This window comes from Anopheles stephensi, chromosome 3 (assembly GCF_013141755.1).
Source record: "Anopheles stephensi strain Indian chromosome 3, UCI_ANSTEP_V1.0, whole genome shotgun sequence".
Taxonomy (NCBI): domain Eukaryota; kingdom Metazoa; phylum Arthropoda; class Insecta; order Diptera; family Culicidae; genus Anopheles; species Anopheles stephensi.
The window spans coordinates 7,816,938-7,843,543 of record NC_050203.1 but is presented as its reverse complement, the minus strand read 5'-3'; the positions used below and the strand labels follow the sequence as shown (position 1 = coordinate 7,843,543).

Sequence of the window (26,606 nt, the reverse complement as noted above, 5' to 3'; positions counted from 1 at the left end):
TGGCATGGGTAATTCAATTTAACTACCAGCCTGGCGGGACAGGCTGGCCCGAGCAATCGTAAGCTAACTCATGCAACACTAATGCCTTGCTCTCCCACCCGATAGCGGCACGCCGTGGATCGGTAGCGCACGTGAAATGTGTCCAGCGTGTCCATCCACCGATTTAAGATCCCGCCGTGTCCAACCCAAACGGGTCGGAAGATTTCTTTTCCGACGGCTGGGTGCTCGACCGATTGGAAGAAAGCATCAAGCATCGGGTACAGATAACCGAGATCTAGCCGAGCATTGGCATGATAAAAGCTCGAGCGAAATGGTGGCTCGATCCCCTCAATTGCACCGGTGATGATGCACCACGGACCACGGTCTTGAGCAAGGACGCGGAGCGGTAATTATCATTTTCGTCATTATTGTTGTACTGCCTCCGCTGGGAACTGACATCCCGGACCGGCAACCCTACCAGCGCCTGACAAACTTTTGCTTTCACCGTCACTTTGGCGTACCGAATGGCATGTGCCCTTTTTCGGATTGGATGGAGAGAGCACGAGAGAGCGAGAGAGAGAGAGAGAGCAAGAGGTTTGGAACAGATTAAGTGAAAAGCTTGGCCCGAAATAGGTCCAACGCGACCCCGGAGGGCACTTCAGCCTTGGTAAACGGTTCCAGTCAAGCTCAACCTAGGCGATCGGATTGCCGCGATCGACACTATCAGCTCGATCAAGCTCTTTTGGTTGTGAGATCCAACCAGCATTTAGAGGCAACTTCAACTTCTCGATAAGCTATCATAATGTCCGAAACAACTTTTTAAGCCAAGTCATCCAAGAATGCAACATTCTTTTACGCACTACTTAACAACGTCTGGTTCTGATAGGCAAGCAGCTTCGAAGCATTTCAACGTCGAACGTGATCCACCGGTACAAGGGGTTTTCTGTTGTGACGATCGTCGTCTACAAAGCTGTTACTAAGCTGTGCTGTCTATTGCAAGTCGCCAGGCACCTACCCGTACGGTTGAATCCACTAATCATCGGCCGCCCCGTAAAGTCAGGAAGTTGGTTAACCATGTTAAGTGCTTCCCTAGCTGACAAACACCTTCGGTGGGCTGGCTATGCAAAACCGTGCCGCAGCCCATAATGACATTTACGTAAGCGTGATTAGCAAAACGGTAAACTCTCCTGCCGCGGTTGATGATGCACCAGGAGGCACCACTGCCGGCTGCATGCTCACGACAATTCATGGTGACTGCTTTAGCTAAACAGGAAGAGCATGAAGTGCCGTTTTACGAGCATTATGCAGAGTAAACAGATGAGTTCAGTTCTGGTAGACGATCGAGCAATGTGATACGTGTCTCAGTGGAAAGATCTGTTGATTTAAATTGTTCTAGAAACGTAACTTCGATCACAACGTATGATTATTCGAAGATGTGACACAAATCTGAGTAAATAAAGAATCTGGGACCAAGACACAAAAAATCCATCTCACTGATACCGCGAAGTCCCATAAAGAACTCATTTATTGTCTACAAATCTAATAACTCTGCTCATCGTGATTCCATCACTAGCGTCAAAGCTATCGCACCGAAAGCAACATATAACCACCGCTGGCCCCGTCATTTATCTGTCCCTTTTTCCCCTTTTCCCACTCGAATTCCCTCGATCGATTTCCAGCTCGAATTTCCTTCGTTTTCTCTTTCCCAGTGCTTAGCTGCTTTTTTTGTTTTTGTATTTCCATTTCGTTTTTCTTTCCACTCCCTGCTGCATTTCTTCTACCTCCCTTTGCAACGAACGAAAGGGAAAGGCCTGTTAGGGCCCTTTGCATTACCCAAAACCCGTTACCGGCATCGCGGCGATCCGACAGGCGGCTTCCGTCCACCGTCCACCGGTGGAGGTTCCAGTTCCAGGCTGTGGTGCAGTTTTTCCAGTGATGCAGTCCGATAAACCGGTAATCTCGCGGCAAAAGAAATGGCGAAGAATAATGGCGAGGATGGGAAAAGAGAAGGAAGGGGGTGGGGGAGCCAATATATGTCGACCTGGGAGTGATCAAGTTGGGTCGTGCCACACATACACGAACGCCCATCCACCCTCGCCGGGGTTGTTATGCCCGTGGCATTGGGGTGGGGCTGGCCGGTGTTCCAACGAAAGTGTTTGTTCCCGGGCGCAAGGGGAACTGGAAAAACGCGTTCTGGCGCATTCGTAAGCCTTTCGCCGTCTTTCGCTTCACATTGTTCGCCTCCTGCGGTCGGGCGCGTCTCGTCTTCGCTTTCCTTTCGAAACCAACTCCAGCCTCAACTTCAGCTCCAGCAGCTGAGTAAATACACGTACACACACACAAGCAGGCCATGAGTAGTGTGAGGTGAGATAGTATGAGTGTTTTTTTACAGTGCTGATCGTAATTTGAGCATGTTCCATGCATCTTCTAGGAGTACAATACCATAAAAATGAGTGTTTTAGCACTTGAGTTTTGTAGGAGTCTCTGATAACTCGTCAAAGTGAATGAACTGCCATAAATAATGCTAGCCTCAAGTACGCGTCTGAAAAAGTGTTTCGTATAAGAAAACACTTGCATCTCACTAGAGGTCTGAGTCTGGGCTCAGGCATCGTTCAGGCTTAACATGCGTTTACCATGTCCTTTGAACGAAACCTTTTCGACTATGTTTTGTCTTATATGTTTTATTTTTATTTTTGATTTTGGTCTATACAAGATATAGGTTTTTTAATTCTTTATACAGCTAGAGCTCTAGTGCCGGCTGCTACGACAGTCGTACACCAACTCACTGCTATAGCTACTATGAAAATCGCGTGGTCATTAGCTAGCACTAGTACCTATCATTACCAGCTGAAACCTATGAAAAAAATTCCAAATTTTGTATGTTTGGGGAATAATGTTTTATTAATTGCAATGGATTTAACTGAATCTTAAGAAGGAGTATTCGATTTTTTTGTTACAAAATATTTGCATATATTGTTAACAACAAGCGCAATTTTTATTCCGTCCATCACTGTACACCCCACAAGCAAGCTTCACACTCGATCACGATCGCCGAGGCAACAAAAACGGAACACCGTACACACGCACACCACCCAAACCGCGGTTCGCTGCTCGCGTATTATATGGTGGCGGACGGTTTCAAAATAATTCAAACGTTCCGCGACTGTTCACGCGAACGGACGTCCCACAGCAGCAGCAGCAGCAGCAGAAGCAAGCGCCGACGGTGTAAACTTCCCAACCAAACCCAACCCCTTCTTCGTCCCACTAAAAGGAGTCGATCTCCTGCTACGGTATCCCGCGGTTTTGCCCGTAAAAGTGCGTTCATTCGGGTCCGTCCGGTCGATTGTTCGGTAAAGCGAGCAGTGCATTTCGTAGTGGAAAGCGAAAGCTAGGCGCCAAACCCCAACCCCTTTGACACGATGCTGGAGAAGGAACCGGATTCGATGGCGGTTACGATGAAGCAGGATTATGCTGCTAGTGAAGTGTACAGCACCACCAGTGAAGCACCACCCGTAAGTGTCTTCTCGACTGCCTATTCCCTTCTCACCTTCCCCAATCGTGGTTCTGGCGCGGGTGTCGACCAACCCGCACTCCGGAAACTTCTACCAAAGTGATTCAAATGCATGTTGAATGTCGTGTTAGAGTTAGGGTGCCGACACGGACCCACAAATAATGCGCAGGGCGCGTGTGCATTCGTGTGCATTGTTTGGGTTAATGTGTGCCGATGTGCGATGCAACAACTACCATTAAGGTCACCATCATGAGCCATTTCACGCCAACCGAGCCCCGACAGCCGTCGTGTGATTTTTCGTGCAGTACACAATCGAGCAGCAAGGGACAGTCGGTCACTGTTCGTGATCTCTACCCTTCGCTTCCCACGTCCGGGTCCCCTTGCGCCTCTTTCATCACCCACGGCCCCACTGCATTTAACCACACGGAACCTCGGCCAGATGCACGACGATGTGCGGTGTTTGAATCCGTCTTTCTTGCATACCCGTCTACCTTGACGAGTGGCAAGGTGTCCGGTGTGCGAGTTGTACAGCCTCCTTTCGGCTTCTTGGAACCTCGGTGGTGGCTGCTGTTTGTTGCTCATTTACATCTGCCAGTGTGCGAGTGTGTTTCGAACCGATCGGCCCTCTCGAGCCGGCCCATAAATCTAAACCGTCCGACCGAACGAACGAAGATGGTTCTGCTGGTAGCACAACATCCAGCCTTCTTCCGTTTCACCCATCCTCCGCGCTGAAACCCCTTGCTTGCTACCGCACCAACGTTCCATTCTTAGCGTTCGCTGATGCCTGAGATGACGCAGGAGATGTGTGTCGGTGTTAAGGCTATATTTTACCGAACTCTCCCCCATGTTTGGGGAAGACCTTGAGAATAATAATGATGATGCTCCGTGTGTTCGACTGTCCGTTCGGACACTCGGATTTCTCGGTAAAAGTTGAGGGCTTAAGGTTTTACTTGATGGAGCCGTTGGAGCTGCTGAGAGCAGCTCAAAATTCTAGTTTTAAAAGGGGTTATTTATAAAACTTAGAAAATGAAACCCTGCTAAATATTATTTCGATTCTGGCTGCTTTAGGAAGAATGAACAATACTTCAAGGCGAAAAAAAGCCTATTTTTGATCGCTCACGAATTTTCTATTCAAAGGTTGATCAAAGATGATCATCGTACTGTCCGCATCGCGCGAATATTTTCCCATCGAGAGAAATCGCACGAAACAATTTGCGCGGATCGTGATTGTTCGTTCGGGAGGTTGCATTCTTTGAGAATGGTGTGGGAACTTGGCTTAGGTTTTTTTTTCTTGACAAGGTAAAATTCCAAACTTGTACCATTCAATGTCTAAGGCTTGGAAGTAGCAATTTTGCCCACAGAGCTACGGTTTTATTCTGCCTCCTATAGAACTGAGGTTTTAAATACAAATCACTTACTTATCGCTTAAAAGATCGTGCAGCTGGCTATTCATATTTAATTCTAAAAAAACTGCATAAATAGTTGGATCAAGAGCACTTGAAAGCGTATAATCATCACTCCTGTAAATCGTCACGGTGGTTATGCTTAGCCACACTTACATGCACCATAATTAGTATCGGCAATGTCTGGCAAGCAAGCGCCACCAGACGGAACGAACGTCAAATCGTTTCGAGACGTTGCATCCAGTTAATGCACGACAGGTGACAATGACAGTTGCAGTTGCAAGAAAGAAAACTAATTACCGTACCACCTCATGATCATGATGATGATCATCGCTACGGTTTTTTGCTCGCTGTCCCACCGACTGCGTGAACTGAAAACGCACTGACTCCGAAAGCAAATGGATTATCAAATGGAACCGAACCGTGGAACGGATTTGACTGCCGGATGCCGTTTGGGACGCGCGCGCACGCACTTGTATGCGAGCGTTCAATTGTCTTTACCAGCGCCGGACGGGGAGGTTTTTGGGGGTGATGGTGAAAATTCCGCCCCACGCCACCTCATCCGGTGCGGCACGATGACGGGTGTTTGAAGCGTTCGATGAAACATTCTTTGTTGCTTATTGTTTCCCCGTTTGACCCGATACTGCCACCATTGTCCATGGCCCCATAAGCCACCTGGGCTGAGTGGTTTTTTTTTCTCTAGCTCCTCTCCTTCTACAACTCATCTCCACCATAAAGGTGAAGCGCTTCACGCGCCTAAAACCCTAAAACAATGGCAACACGAGATGGTTCGTCGCTTGTGGCGCATTGAAGTCTTTCCCCCGGGTTAAGTAAGCCGGTAAGGTGTGCATTCCGTTTTTTTGTAGCTTTCTTGTTTTTCCATTGGATTTACATTCACTTTGAGGCAGAAAATTAATGCATTTTCTTGAACTCTTCGCTTCAACAGTAGCTATCTTGGTCGGTCGGTCTTTTGAATGGCCAGATTAAAGCTGATCTCATTGGCTGTCTAACGTTGAAGGTGTTTCATTCCCACCTTTCCATCGGGACACATTGGCCACCGTGCTTGGGGGGTTGGAAACAATTGCATTACAGCACACATAAACGTTTTTCCTTCATTTTCTGTCTCGGTCCATTCGCACCCGACGCTATCTAATCACCTTCCGGACCGGAATATTACTCGCCTTCGTTTATTTTTTTTAATGCTCACTTTCGATTCGCTGCGTTACCATAACTCTTCTGATTAGTTAACAAGATGCAATTCTCGATCGGTGCGAGGTGGTAAGTGTTCAAGTGAGGCAAAAACGAAAGCAACCAAACCGATCGAAAGGAAACAAAATTTGCAAAACAAAAACCAAACCAGCAAAAAAAATGGAAAGGAACAAGGAAACGAACCGTGTATCATGCAAAGTGTGAGGAAAGCGTCATAACTGGTAAGCGTGAAAGGAACTTCACCCCGGCTGAACCACTTTTCCGTGAAGAAGAACGGCTCGGTTCGACTGTGCGTGAAGACCCATCATCGACTTCAATAATCATGGCACATGTACATTTAATGCCTGAACTGAACGTTTATAGCACACCTCTTTCTGGTTGCATAACGAACCCCTTGGGATGAATGATTAAATTTCCTTTCCAATTAGATTGCACTGCAAAAACATTGCCAAATAATTCTCCTAAACCTCTAATGCCTTCCAGGCATACGGATACAACTGGGCTTGAGCGCGCTCGCCTTGTGATTGTAAATTTAGATTTCGTTTTATGGCACATGCATTCATCTCGTGTTTGACCAGCGATTTCGGTTTTTGTTCGTAGGCACCCCTCTTTCGGTGAAGGTCTGTCCCCTATCAAACAGTTCCCACCACAGAAACATTTTCGTAATATCACTTTAGATTCATTTAATTATGCTCAAGCCTCCAAGTCTAGTCTAGCAGGCGATCGCGTTAAACTGTAACCCCATTAAAACTACAATAGAAACGTATTCGTTACAAATCGTTTCACGTGGATTTTGGATGCAGCGGATCCAGCAAACAGACCAACGCAATTCCATTTCCCATTTGCTCGTTTTTTTTGCCGAGTTTGTTTCAAAGATGGGCCGCATTTTGCAATCGAATCCGCTTGCTGCACACGTTCTTGCTTCTCGTTAGCTGAACGCATCGCTGGAGGATCGTCGAGTGGCATGCTTAATTGGCAAACATGTTTATTTCTGCTGCTGTGTCACTTGAATCAAGCCGTGACGTTTCGAGCCTTTTTTTTGTTTTCGTTGGTATGCGCGTGAAGATTTTCCATTTCAAATGTGAGCGCCAAGAAGGGTGAAGGGACAGGGGACGCAGCAGGATCCCCGTAGCGTCAATCGGCCACTGGGTGAACGTTCTCGCGCGAACGTCGTTCTCATCTTGCAGACCAAAACACCATCGTCAATGTCAGCAGCCGGTCGCTCGCGCCTCCGGTTGTGGTTGGTAAATAAGTAAAAGGATGATCGAGCGTGATCCGATTGTGTGTGTGTCTGCTACCGCTCTAAGTTGACCTAGATTTGGGAAAAAAAACGTTGTGGAAGGGAGGTTAAGTCCATCAGATGAGGCTCACCGCACAAAAAAAAACCCAGCACAGAGTGTGCATAAACAAATCGAAAACAGCTGTCAGTGTTTGGTAATGATGAATTCATCGCAATCGAACGATATGAAGAGCTGGTTGGGGGAGATGGACGGCACACGATCGGCTATCGGAGATCCATATTTTCCACGCTCGCAGTTTTCCATTTTCGAAAGACAATCCCATCTGACGGACCTTTCGACGGTGCATTCGTTACGTTACAGTTTCAATCTACCAAAGCGGATCGATTTTTTTTTGTTCCTTCGATCGAATTTGTTCCCGCGAGGGGCTTTTCTTCTTTTGTGTGCTGGAAAAATCAATACTACTGAGCGTGCAAGCTAAATCCCTTTTCCGGCTTCACTATTTTACCGCTATGCTTAAGACTCTTCTGAATTTTCTCTAAAGCGTTTGGCCAACACTGTTGCACATCTGCAGCTGCAACTGTTGCACTTGCCCGAAGAGTGCTTCAAGTCACGAACGATGATTTCAAAATCGAACGCTACGACGGAACAATGTTTCGTGTTTTCCTGCGCGCTGCAGCAGGGCACCAACTGTTCAAACACAACCAGCTATTGGCAAGTGCACTTAGGCGCTCTTTGTGCTCTGTTCCAATGATAAGTAAAGGAGCAAAGTAGAGAAAAACAGAAAAACTTATCGCCACAATACATGAGGAAAACCGAACCGGAGTGTTTGTTTGATAGCACAGGCATCAGGTCTCAGGTATGTCCCGGAGCAACCTGGAAGCTTCCTGGGAAACAAAGTCTTGCGTAGTCACGTACATGGGTGATATCGAGCTGACGTGACGAACCGCGAAGCAGCACAAAGGAAACTATTATTTTACGAGTCCATGGAGTCCGACTCCAGCGATAAGAAAACCACAAGATCGAACTTGAACCGTAGAAGTGTAGCCGACGCTAGCGTTTCTTGTCATGCGTTTGATATTTGGCAATTTTCCCCCATAAAAATCTAATTACCCTCAGGGTACTTTCCGAAACGGTGTCACGCCGACAACCCGACAGACTAATGTGGGACATCATTATTACTACCTCCGCGGTGACATTTCTAACGAGACTGACCATGGTGACCGCAAACCGTCAGCCACAAATCGCCAAATGTTTCGCCCGCAGATTGCAATTGCAACCGAACGTAACGCATAATTGTTTGACCTCCTTTTTGCTTTGTCCACCACCACGGGCACACCGTTTTCTATTGCCGCTGTACGAATTATAATAAAAATAATAACGTCAAACGCTCGATTCAACGCACGTCCAGGCGGCCCCGGAGCGGGATTTTGTGGTGCAAAGTTTGAAACGAAAATTGAGAGCCCGCTCCGAACCACACGGATACGGTTCCCTCGAGGGGCGAAAGTAAACCTTAAGAAATCTTGCGCCCGAGTTGGAAGGGGACACCATTAAGAAGCCGTGTCACACGGCACGCGTTTCGTTTCGGGTGCTTGACGGAATTGCAGGCAACACTTTCGCCACTAACCGCCAAGCACTCGACCAACAAAAAAACCGCACAACTCCAAGCGAACGCCGCTAAGACGCCCGTTAATATCCCAATCTGAATCGCATTCGCAAAGTGCACTTCCAAGGAGAAAACGGGTGGTGGCAACAGAAGAAGAAGAAGAAAAACAGAAAGGAAAGAACGCTCTCCTTTTGCATTATCCGATTGGAAATGGTTTATATTTTTAACGACAACAAGTCGCTGCCGGGTCAGTGTCCCTGCCGGAAAGTCGGAGACACCGCACGGTGAGAAGATCGCAAAACGCAAACGCCGAAAGCCGGATGAAACTGAAAGTGAAGTAAAAGTCTCCACACGGTCAGGCAATATATTGTCCGCTGTCCGCTATCCGGTGGGAAAAAGGCCATACTCCCACACTATATCTCGTGTGGGTCCCCGAAAAAGGGACCATTTCAGCTGACAAGCGTTCGGCGAGTCGTTCGGAGTTTGCATTCAAAGTTTCCGAAGCTGTGGGAGAGCTGTGGCGTTGGCTTCCATTTAGGGTAGAGCATAATGCTTCGGTACAAACACACTTCAAATGGACCGAAGCAACTGGAACCATGAGCGTGTTTGACAGTAATTGATTACCGTATTGAGCTTAGGGAACGCTGGTGAAAAGACTTGAGTGACTTTAGGGCATGAAAGCAATACGCAATATCTTATTTTTGCAAAAGCAGCCATCTTTGAGTGGTGCAAAATATGAACTTCAAGCAAGATATAAAGCAGGAACTTTATGTGTTGAGTCCATCAACAGCACTCCATCTGACATCCCCCAATAGTCCGTAGTCATCCACCGTAAGTACGTAAAATGATCCTCGCGGCTCTTCACGATCATTCGCCCAGTTCAAAGGTATTGTCCAATCAGCAAACGCAAACATCGTCGCTTGAAATAACATTCACCTTGAACATTCATGATTATCTCACGTTCTAGCACATGTAGCTAAAGCGCATAAGAGTTGTAAGGTAGCAAAAAAAAAAGACAAACACACAAACAACATAAAGCCTCCCACGGCTCGCTCCGATGAGTGCACGAATTTTTCTACCTCTACCAGGAAGTAATTAGGCCGTTCCGTACGTCATCCACGGACTCGGCACACTGGATCTCGCAAGATCGCGCACCTACAAAAGCTCTGCTCCAACAGTTAAGTGGATGATCGCCGGATCGTTTTGTTCTTGTTGAAGCGTTCGTTTGAGAGTCTTTTGTCCAGTGATCCCCGGTGGCGTTGCAATTTGGAAGGATATATTTTCCTGCTTCTCGAGCATATCTGACCCAGAACAGGGAAAATCATACGTTTCGTCTGTCTGGATAGCCTCCAGTGATCATAGAGGCGTGCTTTTCCGACACGTCCATTGCTCCATTGAACTGCATCGCGCGATCGCAGTCGGTACGGTCTGCGGGTCTACTAGAAGGTCGACAGGATAATTTGAAACCCCTTGGTAAACTCACGGTTGTAGGATAGAAAAATCTTAAGGTACCAAGAGAACTAGCAATTGTTTTTCTTTCTGCACTAACATTGCACAAATCTGCTTAACTCGTTCCGGAAGAATAACTCTCGGCAGCGGGCAGGTCACCGCAATTATGGCGTCGTTTTTTTTTTCTCGCCAGCCCTCTGTGCCACAGAAATTATCCTCAAGTGCCGGAACCTTAAACATGTTCGTGGCGAAAAACGCACGCATATGGGAAAAGCTAAAATGTAGCGAATTGATTGCCTTTCGCAGGGCCGTATCTCTGCCGTCTGTTAACCGACCGAAACAGTAAACATGTCGGTGAAATGGTTTCGAGAACTCACTTCAATGTGCCCTCACTCTGTTCTCCCCATAATGACCATACAGCAGCCAGAGAGTGCGCGCTATTAATGTAATGAGGGCTGTTTTTATTTATCTGTCCACTCATCCCTTTTTCCACACGCATGCATGCCGGCCAGGCCGTGTGGCCCTGTACACACTGATGAGCAAATAACTGCCCCTAACTGATGCTTGACTTTTGATTGCGCTGCGAGTTTGCGAGAAATTACCGAGCCCGGTCGGCTGGCGGTGCCGGTGGCGGAGAAGCAGCAAAAGAAGGGCCGCACAGAATGTAATACTTCCGGTGGCGAGTTCTGATGCTGCGGTTTGCTGCAGACAAAAGTGAAACTCCCGCCAACACGCCACTGACCTAATGAGCGTTTGAGGAGCGCGGTTTTGCTGATTGCACAAAAGCAAGCACTCGCTGCCCACCGTGAATTGTCCGAAACGGGGCGCACTCGTTTTACGCTCTGGTGCACCATTGTTTTATTTCTCCCTGGAGCTGGCAAACTTTCTTTCAGGTTGGATAATTCGCAAAACAACAAACAACCCGTTTCGGGTGAGGGAAGAAGTTGAGAGTTGAGTAAGGTTCGGTTGATTGATTCTGAGCTCGTGATGCAATTCTCGCTGCTAATAACTGCCTTGGCGGAGATTCTTCCTCGTTCGTGGAGATGTGCGCTGGTGATGATCCCTGTGCGCCCTAACATTGCACAACACATCCACGGCCCTCAGCACGAACGGCACGAAGCGATAGAAGCGATTGATTAAATAACGTCTTCTCAGCGTGAAAGAAGAAACAATCGACTTCCATATCCAATAATTGCAAGCCGATACGGTTAAGCAAAGCGATTAGACATGGGGGGAGGAATCCTCAGGGGAGTTAGTTGCGCTCCAAGCAAGCGTAAACCATTTATCTACTTTGGCGAAAAAAAAGGGGACTCACTGGAAGGGTCTGGTGTCGACGTAACTTCCCTTCTTTGGGTTGAGAAAACTCTATCGCATGTCGGATGAGTGCGGTGATGATGAAAGCCAAAAGGGTGCGACTTGTACAAACACACGTATTATACTCTCTCTCTCTTCGCGACGATCCTCGATGAACACCCTCGAGTCATCGCGCAAGAAACAATCGATCCGTCTGTGTGTCATCGTGAAGCGGACAGAATCTTTACGACTTCAATTTCGCTTTTCATCGGCCGAAATGTAGGACACATGCACCGCTGTTATTGTTGTGGTCTGTATGCCGATGATTTAGCTAATGAAAGATGTGGGAAGGGGCGAAAGCAACCCCCCCCCCTCCGGGTGACAGACACATATCGCGGCAAAAGGCGGTCAGTCAGTGTTTCTGTGTGGTGTTTGGTTGTTTGATTGACGGTCTTTGCTCATTCCGATCAGGGCGCGTTAAGCATACATGCACGGACTATACTGGTCTGATCGAGGTGGCGGGTCGTGGGGCAGATCGGTCCTGTGGCTGGTCCGTTGTAGGTTAGCGTGTTTCTGGTAACACGTTCACTTGCGTGCAAAAGCAGCGTGTGTGTGTGTGTTTGGCCGGTGGGGATACCGAGTGTGCTAAAAATAAAGCACACGCAGTCATATACACTTGGTCTGATCGAGGTTTGACGGCTGGGGTTTGATCTGTTGGGGTTACAGCGCCCGAGGTGTCATGACACATACGTGAAAGTGGTGATTTCATGCGTTGTGTTCGAGACGGTGATCGAGATATTGGTTGATAGTTATGTCTACATTGATTGTAGAACAACATATTCACATCTATCCTTAACATCTTTCCTAACCCTAAACTTTGAGAATAAATTCGTGGAGAGCTAATTATGTAGCATTATTAGACCTTATTTTGAGTTTAAAATAATAAACATGATCTAATAGCGCTAAATTACAGAAATGATAATTTCAAGGTGTGTCAAACACTTTTTGGGAAGCATTTCCTTAAGTCTCTACTTAATATCGAAGGTAGTCATTAAAGTGGCACATCTTCATGACTATCTAGTTTCAATATTTTTGCCCCTTAAATTCATTGTGCAAACTTTAACTATATTAAAAAAGCCCTACCGAAATATTAGACCAGTGTAAAATGAAGCTTTAAAATTGGATGCAAAATAGCTAAATTTCCTTTTCTCATTAGTAAACCAAACAAAAGCATTTTTTGTTCTCGAGAATACACACGCACAAGTCTCTTTTTTGTTCGAAAACCAAGTTCCCTTTTTGTCGATCGTGAGTAAATAGTAATGAACACAAGTACAATACGAAGCCATAAAAAAACATACACATTGTGGGTTGGAAAATGGTGGGAAAATAGCTCACTCGCGGCAGGTGAAATCATCAGCACAAAGTGCCCCAACCCAGAGAGACACAGAGCCCGGTCCCAGGTAAAGGAAACCCGCGCATGTCCAACGTGCATTCAACATCAATTTTCATGCGCATAGGCACTTTTCCGACCACCATCACCACCTCCAACAACAACCAAGTGCTGCCGGTGGCGCGTGCGTTCGTTGCGCATTCACGCGTTGAAGTCTTTCCTTCTCCTGCTTGGTGCTTTTGCTTTTCGCACACCAACTGCGAGGTGAATGCGAGCGCGCTTTGAGATATGTTGGTGTTGTTGATGCACGCTTGGAAGCTAGTGGTGCTGGTCTTACAGATTGTGGCGGTAGGTAATCAATCTGATGCGCGGGTCAGACCCCCACGGAAAAAGGGTGGCTCGCCGCGAAAAGCACAATTGCGGACGTAACCACTGCGAGCGTTGCATAACACCACCCGGAGTGGACTTTTATGTACAGCTGTTGAGCAGTTTCTTCGGCATAAACTTTAGTATCGACCTTAAGCGACAATTAAATGTGCTCTGAGCAGCTGAGTGTGCTAAGCGTTTTACCGAAGCAAAACCCAAAAAAAAACTTGAGCTTCGTTTAGATGAATAGCTTAATGGTGTGCCAAAATGAAGACGATCTTGTCGGTGGACAAGACAAATCTTACATACAAAACAAGAGCTACCTTAAAAACTCGACCCATGAAGATGGGATGATGTCAGCAGGAAGGTTAGCCGTTTTTGGGGGGCTTCGTATTTCCTTCGTTTCCAATTCACCACCGTAAGCTTCAAATTACCATACTCACGTTAATGATGTTAGCGCAAAGTACTCTTTATGCCATTTTCTGGTCGTGATGATCACCGTTTTCGGCAGTGGATCATGTGTGTGTGTGGGTACACTTGGTTGCCTCTTAAAGTTCTTCTTCAACAACACACGGCCAGCGCGCCACTTCAGCGGGCCTGATGAAGACTGTTTTGCACCTTTGTTGTGAGGAACAGATTTCAGTGCAATTCACGTTGATTCGTATGCAAAACTTTGCGCTTTATTCGATGTTCACCACCACCAGCGTCGGTCGGATTTCGGTTCACCCTTCTTTGGTAGCGAACGATGAGTAGCTAGAGTTAATAATGATAGCTCCTCACGCTCGCAGATGATCACGAACAGCATCTGTGGCAGCAAGCCTAGCGTTGGCCCTGATTGATGCAAAAAACACGCACACACTTCGATATGCAGAGGATCGAATTCATACTTGGGCAATCAAAAACGGCCGATCAGCATCAGATGAGGTTGGGAATGAATGCTAGTTCGAGCGGGTTCAGCCTTTCGTGCCTCCAGCCTGATTCGATACGCACAGGCGGGCGTGCATTTTTGTGCTTGCGAGTCTCCACAGAGCAAGATCTACCTATTGCTAGAGATAGAATGAGAGAAACAGTCTAAAATACTCCCCTTTTAAGGTGCAACTCACAACTGCGACATAACCTCCCATTTTCAAATCCAATTTTCCAAACCCACAAGAGCAAACAAACATCAGCTGAAATGAGGGCCCCATCCAACGTGCCACAAACCTTTCTCCAGCTGTGAGATCTAAAATTCCAACCCTTTCCCTCCAAGTGCATTAGTTTTTCATCCGGGAAAGTCTAACCTTTCTCCGTGACCTTCGGCTCCGGAGAAAGAGTCGCTGGAAACGATCTCCAATCCCTGGCCTGGAGCATGATTTATTTCTGTTTAATTACCAACAACCACGAGTGTTTGTGCTGGGGGTTTTGTTTTCTTGGTAAGCTTAACCTGCCCGATCTTTGCTCTTTGCCAAGCTTTATCAGCCGTGACCAGTTTGACCTGGAAAAAAACTGGCAGGCGCCTTAGCTCCAGCCGGGAAGAAAGGAGAAGGGATGTGTAATGAGCTTTACCGGTGGAGTTTATTTACGAAAGCAATAAATCATTAATCATAAAACGAGCTGAGGGGTTAGAAGCGCTCCGGAATTGCCTAGTGCTGGTAGTACGTGAAGTACAGCTGATTTTTTTAACCTGGGCGAATCGCCAAGTTCAGCAACTTTATAAACAGTTTACCGTGAATCCGTGCTTTTTACCCGAATTAAGCCTCAGATGCCTCAGACAGACGTCGTTCGTTTCGCCTCCATCCTCCAGGGATTATGTGACATCGTTATACTTCGATAAGTGAATGTCTGGGGAATGTTTGTGAGCTGGTCGGTGAAAAATCCCCCAAAACAGGAGTTTTGCAATTTACTTTCACTCCCGACGACGTCAGTATCGCTTCGGCAGGCAAACAGAATTTGCATGTCAACTCACTTATGCCGTTCGCGCTAATTAAATGCAAGAAGTGGAAGAATGATGCATACCACTTCCGGCTTCCACACGCTCCAGCTAATGCTTATCTTGTTATTCAATCAATTTTATTGAATTTACCAAAGCCACCTCAAGCTGCCAGAAGGCATATAAACATCGGTGGATATAAAATGTATAAAACCAATCTTCATAATGCCTTTCTCTTCCGATCGTACATCCCTTCTCCGCACGATTCACGCCTCAGCTAAGGCTAAAGGAAACAAATCGTTTTACGGTGTTGACACAGCGCAGCACAGAGACAATATTGATATTTTATTGAGTCTTTGCGTGGACGGCTGTTTGCTTGTGACTTTCCACCAACGAGGATCTGATTTGCAACAAACCGTTCTCCTAGTGTGTCACAGCTCGCTCGCAACCAGCTAAAATGAAAGGGGAAGTTTTATGATTGTTTGAGGGAATAAGTTTATATCATATCCACCTCATCCAGCCGTGTCCTCTGGGACCGAACAGGGATGGTGCTTGGATCGAGTTCGATCGCGCCGACTCCACAAAAGGAGCGCTATTACGAGAGTTGAAGCAAAAAATGGAAAGGAGCCGAGCTGCACGATGACGACGACGGAAGGTGAACGTGATCGGAATAGTGCACGGGAAAATAACGATCCGTTTTTGTCATACCGGTACGGTGGCCGTGCGTGCAGTTTGCGTATGCAAATGTCCGGGCTTTCCGGTTGTGTTAAGCCGGATGCGCCGCAGCGGTGTGGTGACCGGAAGTGTGAAGCTTCGATCGAACCAATTTCGCAAAGCGATTGGATGGGTAAAAATAGATTTTGTAGTTGAATAACTTCTTGAGATTTTCTTGCCTTTTCCCAGTGCTCTCCTAGATCTTGTATAACAATCTAACAATTAATCTACCATACCCTTTTCTTTCTCTTTTATTCTCCATAAAACAACAGGCCTACAAAATGCGCCAAGCAAACTCGGTGAAGATCGCCAAGATCATCGCCATCACCGTGGTGCTGTCGTCCTTCATTCTGGGCTCGTTCATCCTGGCCTCGTCTTATCTGCAGGCGAAGCAGTCCTGCGACCAAATGCAGGCACTCGATGCCGTCCTCAACAAGGAGCTGATGCTGGAGGCTATGCAGCAGGTAGGTGATCTATCCACCAACAGTCAGATGCGCCTCGTTAGTATGCAGCGCACCAGGGCGGACGGATGTGTCAAGATCAGGGTCGTCAAACATTCACCATCTCTTAGCGCTTCTTCTCATTACAACTTGGGGTGCCACCAAACCGTGCCAAACGGTCACGCCCGTTGTCAACACGTTCCACGTACGATTGCGTGCCCGGTCAGCTGGAAAGCAAATGAAAAATAAAGCACCTCAACACAAGGCCCTGGGGTTTTGCTTCTTTTTTCGGAAAAGACAAGGCAAAGACAAACAGCCCATGCATTTGCTTATGTTTACATCGGCGGGACCCGGTTTGGGGAGCCACAACATGGAGCGTCGTTTGCTAGAAACGACCGGTTTTCCACACAAAAAAACACACACATGATTTATTCACCAAACGCTCCAAACAATTTGTAGACCTCGGTCTTGCGGTGTGTGTCTTTCCTGTAGACAAATTTCTGTTGACACTGAAACAAGTACCACGTCTGCAAAAGCTTTTCAACGTACATTCTTTTTTCTACCTTTGCTCGGTTTTTGGCCAGTGCACTTAGTTGAATCGCACTCGCAGTGCACGATGCCGACGTCTCAACGGTCGCAACGGAAAAAGCTTTTAACATTGATGATGATTTCGTGGCCAGACCTTTGCGGCTAGCTGTTACCATCTTACCAGCTGCGATCATTTGAAAGACTGTGTGTGCAGCAACATGGCGAATCATTGTCGTAAAACACTTGCACACGATTGTTCTTCGTGATTAACGCTGGTGACGCAGCGGGTGGAGATCTGTGATGGTGTCTCCTACTGCTCCAACCGATGGGAGGCTGCGAGGCGGTGGTAGATCGTAAAGCCACACGGGCAAATGGCGATGGTCCATGACAGCTTTATGGTTTTTGGTCGTATATTCCCCGCCATCGGTGGTTTGCTGTGCCCAGCTACACAAGACGTGCTAACGCATCAGCAGGTTTTATGAGAGGATAGTTCAAGGTACTGTGGTTCGGGCTGTGGGATAACGACGCGCTTCAACCGGGATCGGTTCGGAACGCTCCGGTGTCTTATCGCACACCGTATCTCGAACGCCAATTGCTCCCCGACCGCCATCTTTCTCGCGCTAAATTAATTTATTGAACGGAAGTGGTTATCCACGGTAATACGATCATCGTACGATCGTTATTAGTGCTATGCATATCTGTACAATATTTACCCCCCGTTTTTGCACAGATGAGCACTTTTGTTAAATTTAATGACACGGTGGTGGCGGATATTGAAGGCTTCCTGCTTCTCCCACGATCAGTTGTATCATCAAGCACCACCAGTCGTCAACAGCCTCGTAATTATTCCTATTACCACTAATTGCTATCTCCATTGCCTAGGAAGCGGATCACCAAAATCTGATTTATAGTCGTAGTAATTGTAAGATCAGATGACATTAGCTAACAATAAACCTTCAAGCGACAAACTTATTATTTATAGCCGGTGCAGTTGCGCATCGTAAGATGCCTTAAGTACCCCACAATCAGATGACCATTTTACTACGGCCAACCTCTAAAGCACTCCCTTTTGGATCCTATCCGGATGCTAATTGTAGTACTCCAGCACTGCACAGTCCATCCATCCATCATAAATACCCTTTTGGAGTGACGTTTTATGGATGCAGAGGGTTTCGATACGAAAGCTTGCACACTTTACGACAGGGGACACTGAAAACAAACCTAAACCTACGCGTCGTGGGCCTGACATTTTGGAAAATCAAGGACAGTTCGTGACTGGGTGATCTCAGCCGAACCTAATCCGAACCTTTCTTAATGGTATAGTAACAATGCCGTGCTTGTGAAATGTATAAAATATAGCTTTTTTATTACAATTAGTATAGGGATAGTATTGTTGACGATCGCATGTCCATCTCCGTTAACTGAGTGACGCCACACAAGCTGGAACAGCTCTCATTGATAGGGAGACTTAAGAAGACGCCATTTTGAGTCGTGTGTCTCGTAGTCGTTCTAGCATTGGTTCTTAAAACTGGTTTGACTAATTTGTTTTCGAATGTGTCGTAATCAAGCACAACAAAACAGAGCTCATCTTGGAAGCCTCATCGGGTGCTTCTGATGGTATTACCATCATTAGAAGAATACTCTCGAAGATATACACGACCAAACTAGCGCCGATCGGTTTATTGCTATAGAACGAGAAATCTGGAAATTCTGGTTTTAATATCCCAAAACCTTCGCCAAAACCCGTTTCCCCTTCACAGAGTTTGTTGTTCAAAGCTTTTATTGTTTTGGATGCTCGTCTTGTGTGTGTTTTTCTACTTCTGACGAGAATGAGTGTCATTTGTATTTGGAAGATGCCATCTGCTCATCAGTAACGCGAAACGCGAAAAATGACACCACCTTGCGATTGTGATCGGGGATCGGGTGGGTGCCCGGTTGTGTAACGTGTACATTACCGGCGATCGTTGGCTCATGAAAGCTCGTCTTATTTTTAGCTTCAACAAAAGACATACACAGCGGGCACCCTTTCGTTCCCCGCTTGGGAACTTCCTTCTAGTGGACTTGCAGTTGCGCCGCCGCCGCCGCTTTCTTATCACCGATTGAGTGCCATCGGTGAGAAAAATTATATAAAGAGCATTCAAGAGATCTCAAACGGGCCGCCGCTTTTTTATACTAGCGCACCGTTTTCACCATAAGCTATTCTAAACCCTGGATGGATGCTGGGTTGCCTCTGTCGCCATGCTTTATTTATCTCTAGTAGAAAAACCTTCACCTGGGCTGGGCTGGAAAATGAGATTGTTTTCCCATCTCCACAATCCAAACGGCCCCAAAGCACCGGCAAGGTTAATTAAAGCTACGATCACCTTCCGATAAGCTTGTAATGAGAGGGAGAGAGAGCGAGGGATAGGAAATGGCGGTGGACGAAAAACAAGCGCCCTATCAACTACACGCATCTAGCGGCGAGCGCCACGCTCGATATAACCTAGAAAACGTTCAAATGCCAGCCCGATCTCATCTTGGGCCACGTGATTAAAATTCGCATGTTTGTCGTGCGAGCTATCCAGATCGGGTAAAACGCGTTCCCGATTAGTGTTCTAACAAGCTCGTGAACGTTCCCCTTTTGACATTTCCCGAGGGAAATCGTTTTACTCAGTTTTTTTGTTCCGGAAGAAGAACCAAATCCCTGTTTTAAGATGATCCGCAGGCAACGCACACATTCCACCCATGGTGTGTTTCACCGGGTGATTTCGAAACTTCGAAGCCGATCGGTGGAATTGGAATGCGATTCTCATCCATCCTGCCACACGTCCCACCCATCCGTCACTCCCTTGCCGGGAATGTGGGGGTGGTACTGGGGAAAACAATGAGCAATTGATTTTCTATAATTTGTACCTCGGAACGTGTACGGCCCCCCAGTTGTGAGTTCGCTCGTCCTCCAATACCGACGACTACGAACGTAACCATTTCTAGGGCCCAAACGACATGCTAATAATAGTCTCGCCCGCGTCCCGTACCACGATGGAAGACCAGCAAACACTACTCCACAACCGATACAATCCGGCACACAATCGTGATTGCGATCGCGATCGTATCATTAGCGCAACTCACAGTGACGCAGTTCCGTCCCGTGGCTGCCAAGGGTCATCTTGCCCTGTACATCGGAGCTCCTTTTTTTCAAACTTTACACACGAGGTTTTTTTTTTCATTGGACGGCACGCAATTTATATCTGCTCGCGTAGTAGCAACAGTAGAGGACAGCAAAGGCCAAACGGCCAAACGCTGTGACACAGCTGTAACCTCATAGCGAACGTTGCAGACGCATCATCATCGACATCGCTCACCCAATGGACGGTGATAGTGTGTTTGTTTTTGTTTTACTTTGAAGTACAACCATTTCTTTTAATTGCAATTATATAAACTGCCGCTTGATTGCGTGTTTGCGTTTTTTCTTATGTGGATGATTCCCAAAACGGAAACTTCACATGCCGTCTGACAAACGGAAAGGCCCACTGACCGGATTTTCGAATCACATAACACATTGGGCAGCCGGTAGAAACAGGAAGAAAAGGATATAAAAACCTACCGCTGGCCAGCTTTCCATTTGGAAATTGTGTGTGGAAGCTTCTTTTTCTACCGCCAACGAGTTCCAGTGTGGGTGGTATTTGTCGGCGAAACATCACGCACAGCGTTTGAGTGATGTTTGCACGCGTTTCACCACTAAATCCTCCAACAGAAAATGGCAAAAAAATATGAAGCACTTTTGCAAACAAACAACCGAACCACCAGTGTCAGGAAGGACAAAATGGAGCCTCGCCTTTGCTTTGGTGCCGAGCGCGTACAGCAGACAGCAAGACAAATTGCACTTTCGGGACGGGCAAACGGTTTTGTCAACAAGCAAAACGTGTTTTCCGCTCGTCGGCCGCAAACAACCGCGGGAGACTGGGTGTCATTTGTTATTAAGAAGTCGTCGACTTTACCAAAAGCTATCTGGAAGCAGCGTAGATTGTGGGAGATGTTTTTAAAAGCCTTCAAGCTAAATAATAGGGGAACATTCGACGGAGCTTTAGAAAACGAACTTCAAACTTCCATGCTCGCAGACTCGCAGGTCCTATACCCGATTTCATTGCCAAATTTTGGCGACAATCAGGTGACTAATGGTGTTTTTTTTTGTCCAATTTTCGTACGAGTGTCGCAGTATGTTTAATCGGTTCATTAGCATGATGCAGCAAACTTAAACCTCCAGCGATCCTTTCGCTAACATCTTCGTCACACGAAATGTGTGAACGCGTTTCGTAAATATTGCTCCAACCGAAGATTTTTCTTCTCTGCATCTTCCCCAACTGTTTTTGGGCCTGAAGAGTCGTCTGTAGGCAAATCATCGCAGTTGGAAAAAACGGCCTTCTCTTTTGGCTGCTGATTGTGTGTGAATAAAGTACGTACGAAAACTGTGAACGTTGCACTTTCGGTTCCAGCGTGACAGATCGTTTACCTCTCACTTCTTGCACCGTGGAGGGTTGTTTGTTAATGAGCTTGTGCGAGCAACTACGACATCTTCTGGTGTCGTAAGCATTGCGGTCTAAATGAGTCTCACGAGTCATGTTGACTGTCTTCCGTGCAAGAAAAGTGAAATTAATTCACTAGCACCAAGAATTCTGAATTGGTTTCAAACAGTCTAGAAGGAATTCCAAAGTCCAACAATGTCCCGTTACATAATGCTCGTCGTCTTCAGCTCCCAAACAAAGCCGAAACAAAAGACGTAAGCATCAGGGATTCCGAATCACGGAACACTCCCAAACACCGGTTCAATTCACCATCAAGCATCCCTCGTTTCGTCTTCACTGCGAAAGGTCACTAGACTCTAAATGGCGGAGACGAGAGCATACTTTCCGTAAGCCCTTAACGTTCAGCTAGTTTGGTTACAAATCTACAGTCCCGTTTTCCTCGGTTAGCCTGGGAGGAAGGAGAAAAAAAATACACACACACAAATCAAACCCCATAAAACCAGTCCTCCAATCCCCAACGCCGAATTTGATTACAGCGGGAAGATAAGCGTGAAGGTTCTTCGTTTCAGGCTCGTTGAAATCGTTGCTCGATCTCCGCGAAGCGCGCTACCCACCAAAACAAAAGCGCCACTCGAGGATGATATTTGTGTGGGAGCAGTGTAATAACGGCAAATAATAACATCGTACGTACGCAAAGCCGAAGAAAGTGAGCAGTTTTGGGTGGGTGCGAAAAGGCTGCCTGCTGGCGACGAACCGCCGGGCTCGATTGTGGTAAAACCACTTTCACTTTTCTTTCCCTCGCTGCGGTGTTTGCGAGATGACGACGATCATCTTACGGTTCGGATGTTGGTGGAAGCTGTAACGGTCGCTGGTACCAACCAGCTAAAACCCATCCGAAGCGTGAGCGAGAAAGATGCAGTTCAAAGGTTTGCGCTTCGTGCCGTCGCTTCGCCGCCTCCAGTCGCCCTTCAGCTCAGTTTGGGAGCAGATGATTTGTTTCTCCCGGCCCCAGGTAGGGTTGGTGATGGTGGCCGGACAAGCCCTCTCGCCTATGCAAGATGAAGTAACCGGCAACCACCACAACCATGAGCGAGCTTCATCAAGTTACCCACTTTGGGGAGGTCGGACAGATCGGGCGAGTGGTTTGAAAAGTAAAAACCGATTCATCGTACATTCAACCGTCCCGAGTCCGGTGTGCCAAGTGCTACTGGAGGTCTCGGGGGCTAATCTGTGCCTGGGTCTATCGGTGGAGGGGTCCATCATCAAACGGTTTGGCGCGTTTCCAATCTTCAGCGCCACATGCACCGAGGGTGAGTGTGAGTACCGTAGATGGTGACCCGATGCCGAAGCTAAAAACGCTGTTGGATACCCCTGTTTTTCGGGGTGCTGTGGCAAAAGGTCGTTTCATAATCGTTACCAAGTAGTAGTAGTACGCTTTTATCTTGCACTGGAAGGATAGGAACTCGTCGAACTAAACGTGCACTCGTCTCGGTGACGCTTCTACACATACACTTGGATGCTCTTTTCTATCTTAAGCATGTAGCAGTATGTTATGTTACAAATCAAGCCAATGGAGCTGATGTTTACAGCTTCGTTTCGTTAATTTTCATCCAACAGTTTAAGCCTTAGACGTGAAAGTGTAGCAAGAACGTGGTGTTACGAACCATGCATACGAACGGTAGCATGACAAATCGCCTCGCTAATGGACATTAGACGATGGAGCGTGTAGCGATTAGGAACACTACTGGTGATTAATGCTACCGTGTTTTAAGATGTTTCTTGTACAATAGAAGCAAATGGGGGATCCTGTACCTCTTTCAACTACACAATTAAGTTATCAAGCGCAAACTGACATAGAAACTTTTAAGTTCGCGAATGGGGGAAACCTAATACATCATTTAAGCGTTAGGATGACCTTAGCCAACTTGCTCAATCACTCATCTTAATCTGTACAGTGAGCTGTGGAATGATCGTGATCGGATGGCGACATCCACAGACATGCAGTGCACGCATCTGTGATGCATGAAACGCCAAACATGAAGAAGCATTTTATCACGATCGACGCGCAATCTGGACACCATGAGCTAGACTTGCATCATGAGTCCAGGTACACCTGTCATGATGTTGAGTACTCGTTGACTTTTGCAACACAGCACAGCACTATGGCACCTGGTCTTGACCAAATCTGTCTTCGGTCCCATAATTAGAACGTCCATACATCGATCGCAGAAGAGTTAAAAAGCCTCCAAACAGTTATCACACTGACTAACCGCTTCAAGAAAGCAATTTCTTTTCCCTTTTACTATTGGCACACGATTGTTATCTGCGTATCATTGTGTTCGCCTTGACGGGCCAAAGAGTGATCGTAGTCCACACTTGAGAGCTCAAACAACGTACATGAGCGCGGTCATGTAATGCTATGTAACATGTTTAGCACACTTTACGCAATGTTACTAGCAACGAGGAAGTACACCTTTTTGGAGGCTTTCACTGAGTGCCACCTCCCCACACCGTGCGTGATTACGTCCGGGTGGTGATTACTAAACGCTTACATCACGCTTTCGAGCGACCAAGTTTGTCGTGAACGCGAGGCCGCATTGTAATCCACCCACATAAGGAACTGTTAACTAACGGATGGTTTTGTTTCCTGTCGCTCCAGGAACTGCCAAAGGCGCAGGCTTTGATGCAGGACAACCTATCGGCCGACGAAAGCAACCTACAGACGATCGATCGCGAGGAAAGCAAGAAGCGCAAGCAGGAGGAAGCTCGCAAGCACCACAAGGAAGATTCGGACGAATCGGGAGACTCTGAGGATGAGGATGATTCGTCGAACGATGGTGAAAGCGATGAGTCGATCGACATGAACAACCGTCACCGTGTCAACCTGCCGCTGGACCTCCATCTGACCGATCTGGCCAGCGCCATTCTTCGGGAAAACCAGAAGTAAGTAGTTGGATCGGTTGCTTCCGTGGTTTGGAGTGAGCTCATTCCCCATATCCGTTAGGTCCCGCATGAACTGCATCGTTGAGCGACGCCGTTCTGAGGAGTTGGTCGATTCGCCACCGAAGATGGTGCGCCTCCCGTTCGGAATGGACCTGACCACTGACCCGAAGCAGCAGAAGGTTACTGGTGAGCGCATTGCCATCTTCTGCGAGTCTGGCAACGAGCTGAAGTGAGTACCTCTAGAGACTGTGATCGTATAGAATTATACTCACACGGGGACTCTCTTTTTTCTCCAACCTCAGGAACGAAGATGCCGAGCCCGTCCGTCAAGTGCTGATCCCGATCCCGCCGGTTCGTTCCTTCGGCCCGATCACTCACCTGCCCCAGCAGATGGGACCTCCCCAGCAGACCATCATTCGCCAGATGCCGCGACCAATCTTCCCGATGCCAATGATGAACCCGCACCATCAGCAGCCCCAGCAATCGCAGCAACAGCTTCCCCCGATCCCGGCCCAGATGATGCAGGCCCCCCATCCCGACGCACCGATGGGTCGCCCGAACTTCCATCCGTTCCTGCAGCAGCTGCCCCAGATCATGGCCGCCCAGATGCAACAGCAGTCGGCACCCCAGCCCGCCATGCCACCACGCACCGAGGTCCGCATCCATCTGCAGCGCATTCCGATCCCGGAGATTATGCGGCCATTCCTGCCACCTCAGATCATGCGCAACCAGCCGGAACCGGAGCAGCAACAGCAGCAGCAGCAGCAGCAACAGTCCGCTCCCCAGCCCCAAATCCCCCAGCAGCAGGAGGTCCAGATCCGCGAGATGCCAATCGATATGGCGATCCACAAGTTCCCCATGGCTTCGTCGGATGAGATGAACGTGGCTGACTTTGCTGCCCAGAAGTTCACCGAACAGCTGCGCTCGCTCATTGCCCGTATTGCTGAATCGGAGGAAAGCGAGGAAGAAACCGACTCGTACCGTAACGTGCCGGATCAGGAAGGACCATCGCCCCATTCGGATGAGCGTGAGCTGCAGGAACAGCAACCACCACGCCCAACGGAGCCGGAAATGGCTCGCCAGGACGAGCAGGAGCAGCAGCAGCCTGAGCAGCAGGTAGCACAACAGCAGCAGCCGCAGCAGCAGCTGCCCGAACCCCAGCCAATGCTACCGATGGGACGAGTTCACTACGGTCGCAGTCTGCTGACGCCGATCAGCTTGCCCGGAAAGGTTATGGAAACTTCCGCCTCCGAGGAGGATGCTGTCCGTCCGCATTGTAAGTACCATTGGAGACAGTATTGAGGACAAGACCAGCAGCTAATGATGGCTTCCCTCTCTTCCAGATGTCCAACCACGATCGGTTTAAATCGATAGTTAGGAAGGGCCTACCACAGCAGGGATAGTCCCTACCAATCTGCAACACCCTATGGGCTTGTTTCTTCTTCTTCTCTCCCCCTTTCTTGTTTATGTGCTCCCCAAAAACCACATGCAAACACTAATTAAGATGTGATTTTAAATGGCAGAATTACCACGCCACTACACAGGATTTGGACCGGCTAGTACCATAAACACCCCTAAACACACTACTACTCGAGACTCCAGAATGAGCACGAAGGAACAACACATCCCGGACAAATCAGCGAATCTCAGCGTGGTACACATATCGTCAGAGAAGGGCGAATAAAAGAATATGTAAATATATTTTTGGATTTGGAAGTGATCGAAGGTACGGGAAGGGCATCGCCGGAGGCCAGCAACGGCTCGGGAGAAAAAAAAAACTAAACACGAACGAGAAGGAATTTGTGCGTTGAGCAACGTGTGAAGCATTTTGTTTGCCTGCTCGAAGTGATAAGTTGAACGCATACGCATTTTGGGACAGCGTGGAACACGTGTATTGTCGGTGTGTTTGTCGAAAAGATTCCTCCAGCAAACGGAACCAAACTTATATCCGTTCCGTGTGAAGTACAAGAGATCTGAGGGTTGTTTTTCTTTTAAAATTTAAAGTTCCCATTTTAGCAACAACAAAAGCAAGCACACCTATTTCTCGCAAGAGGACGATACGAGTAGACAGCATCACAACTGTGTATGTTTAAAGCTGATAATAAATCTACAAATATGATTTTAAA

At 47.5% G+C, this 26,606-nt stretch overlaps 1 protein-coding gene across 1 annotated transcript; it reads left to right on the top strand.

Moving 5' to 3' along the window:
* The first annotated feature begins 3,116 nt into the window (after positions 1-3,116).
* On the top strand, positions 3,117-26,606 carry LOC118510490 (putative mediator of RNA polymerase II transcription subunit 26). Its single transcript, XM_036052382.1, has 6 exons — positions 3,117-3,491; positions 16,340-16,531; positions 24,197-24,480; positions 24,542-24,709; positions 24,783-25,756; positions 25,824-26,606. The coding sequence occupies exons 1-6, from the start codon at positions 3,399-3,401 to the stop codon at positions 25,844-25,846; spliced, it is 1,734 nt and encodes a 577-aa protein (XP_035908275.1). The 5' UTR covers positions 3,117-3,398; the 3' UTR covers positions 25,847-26,606.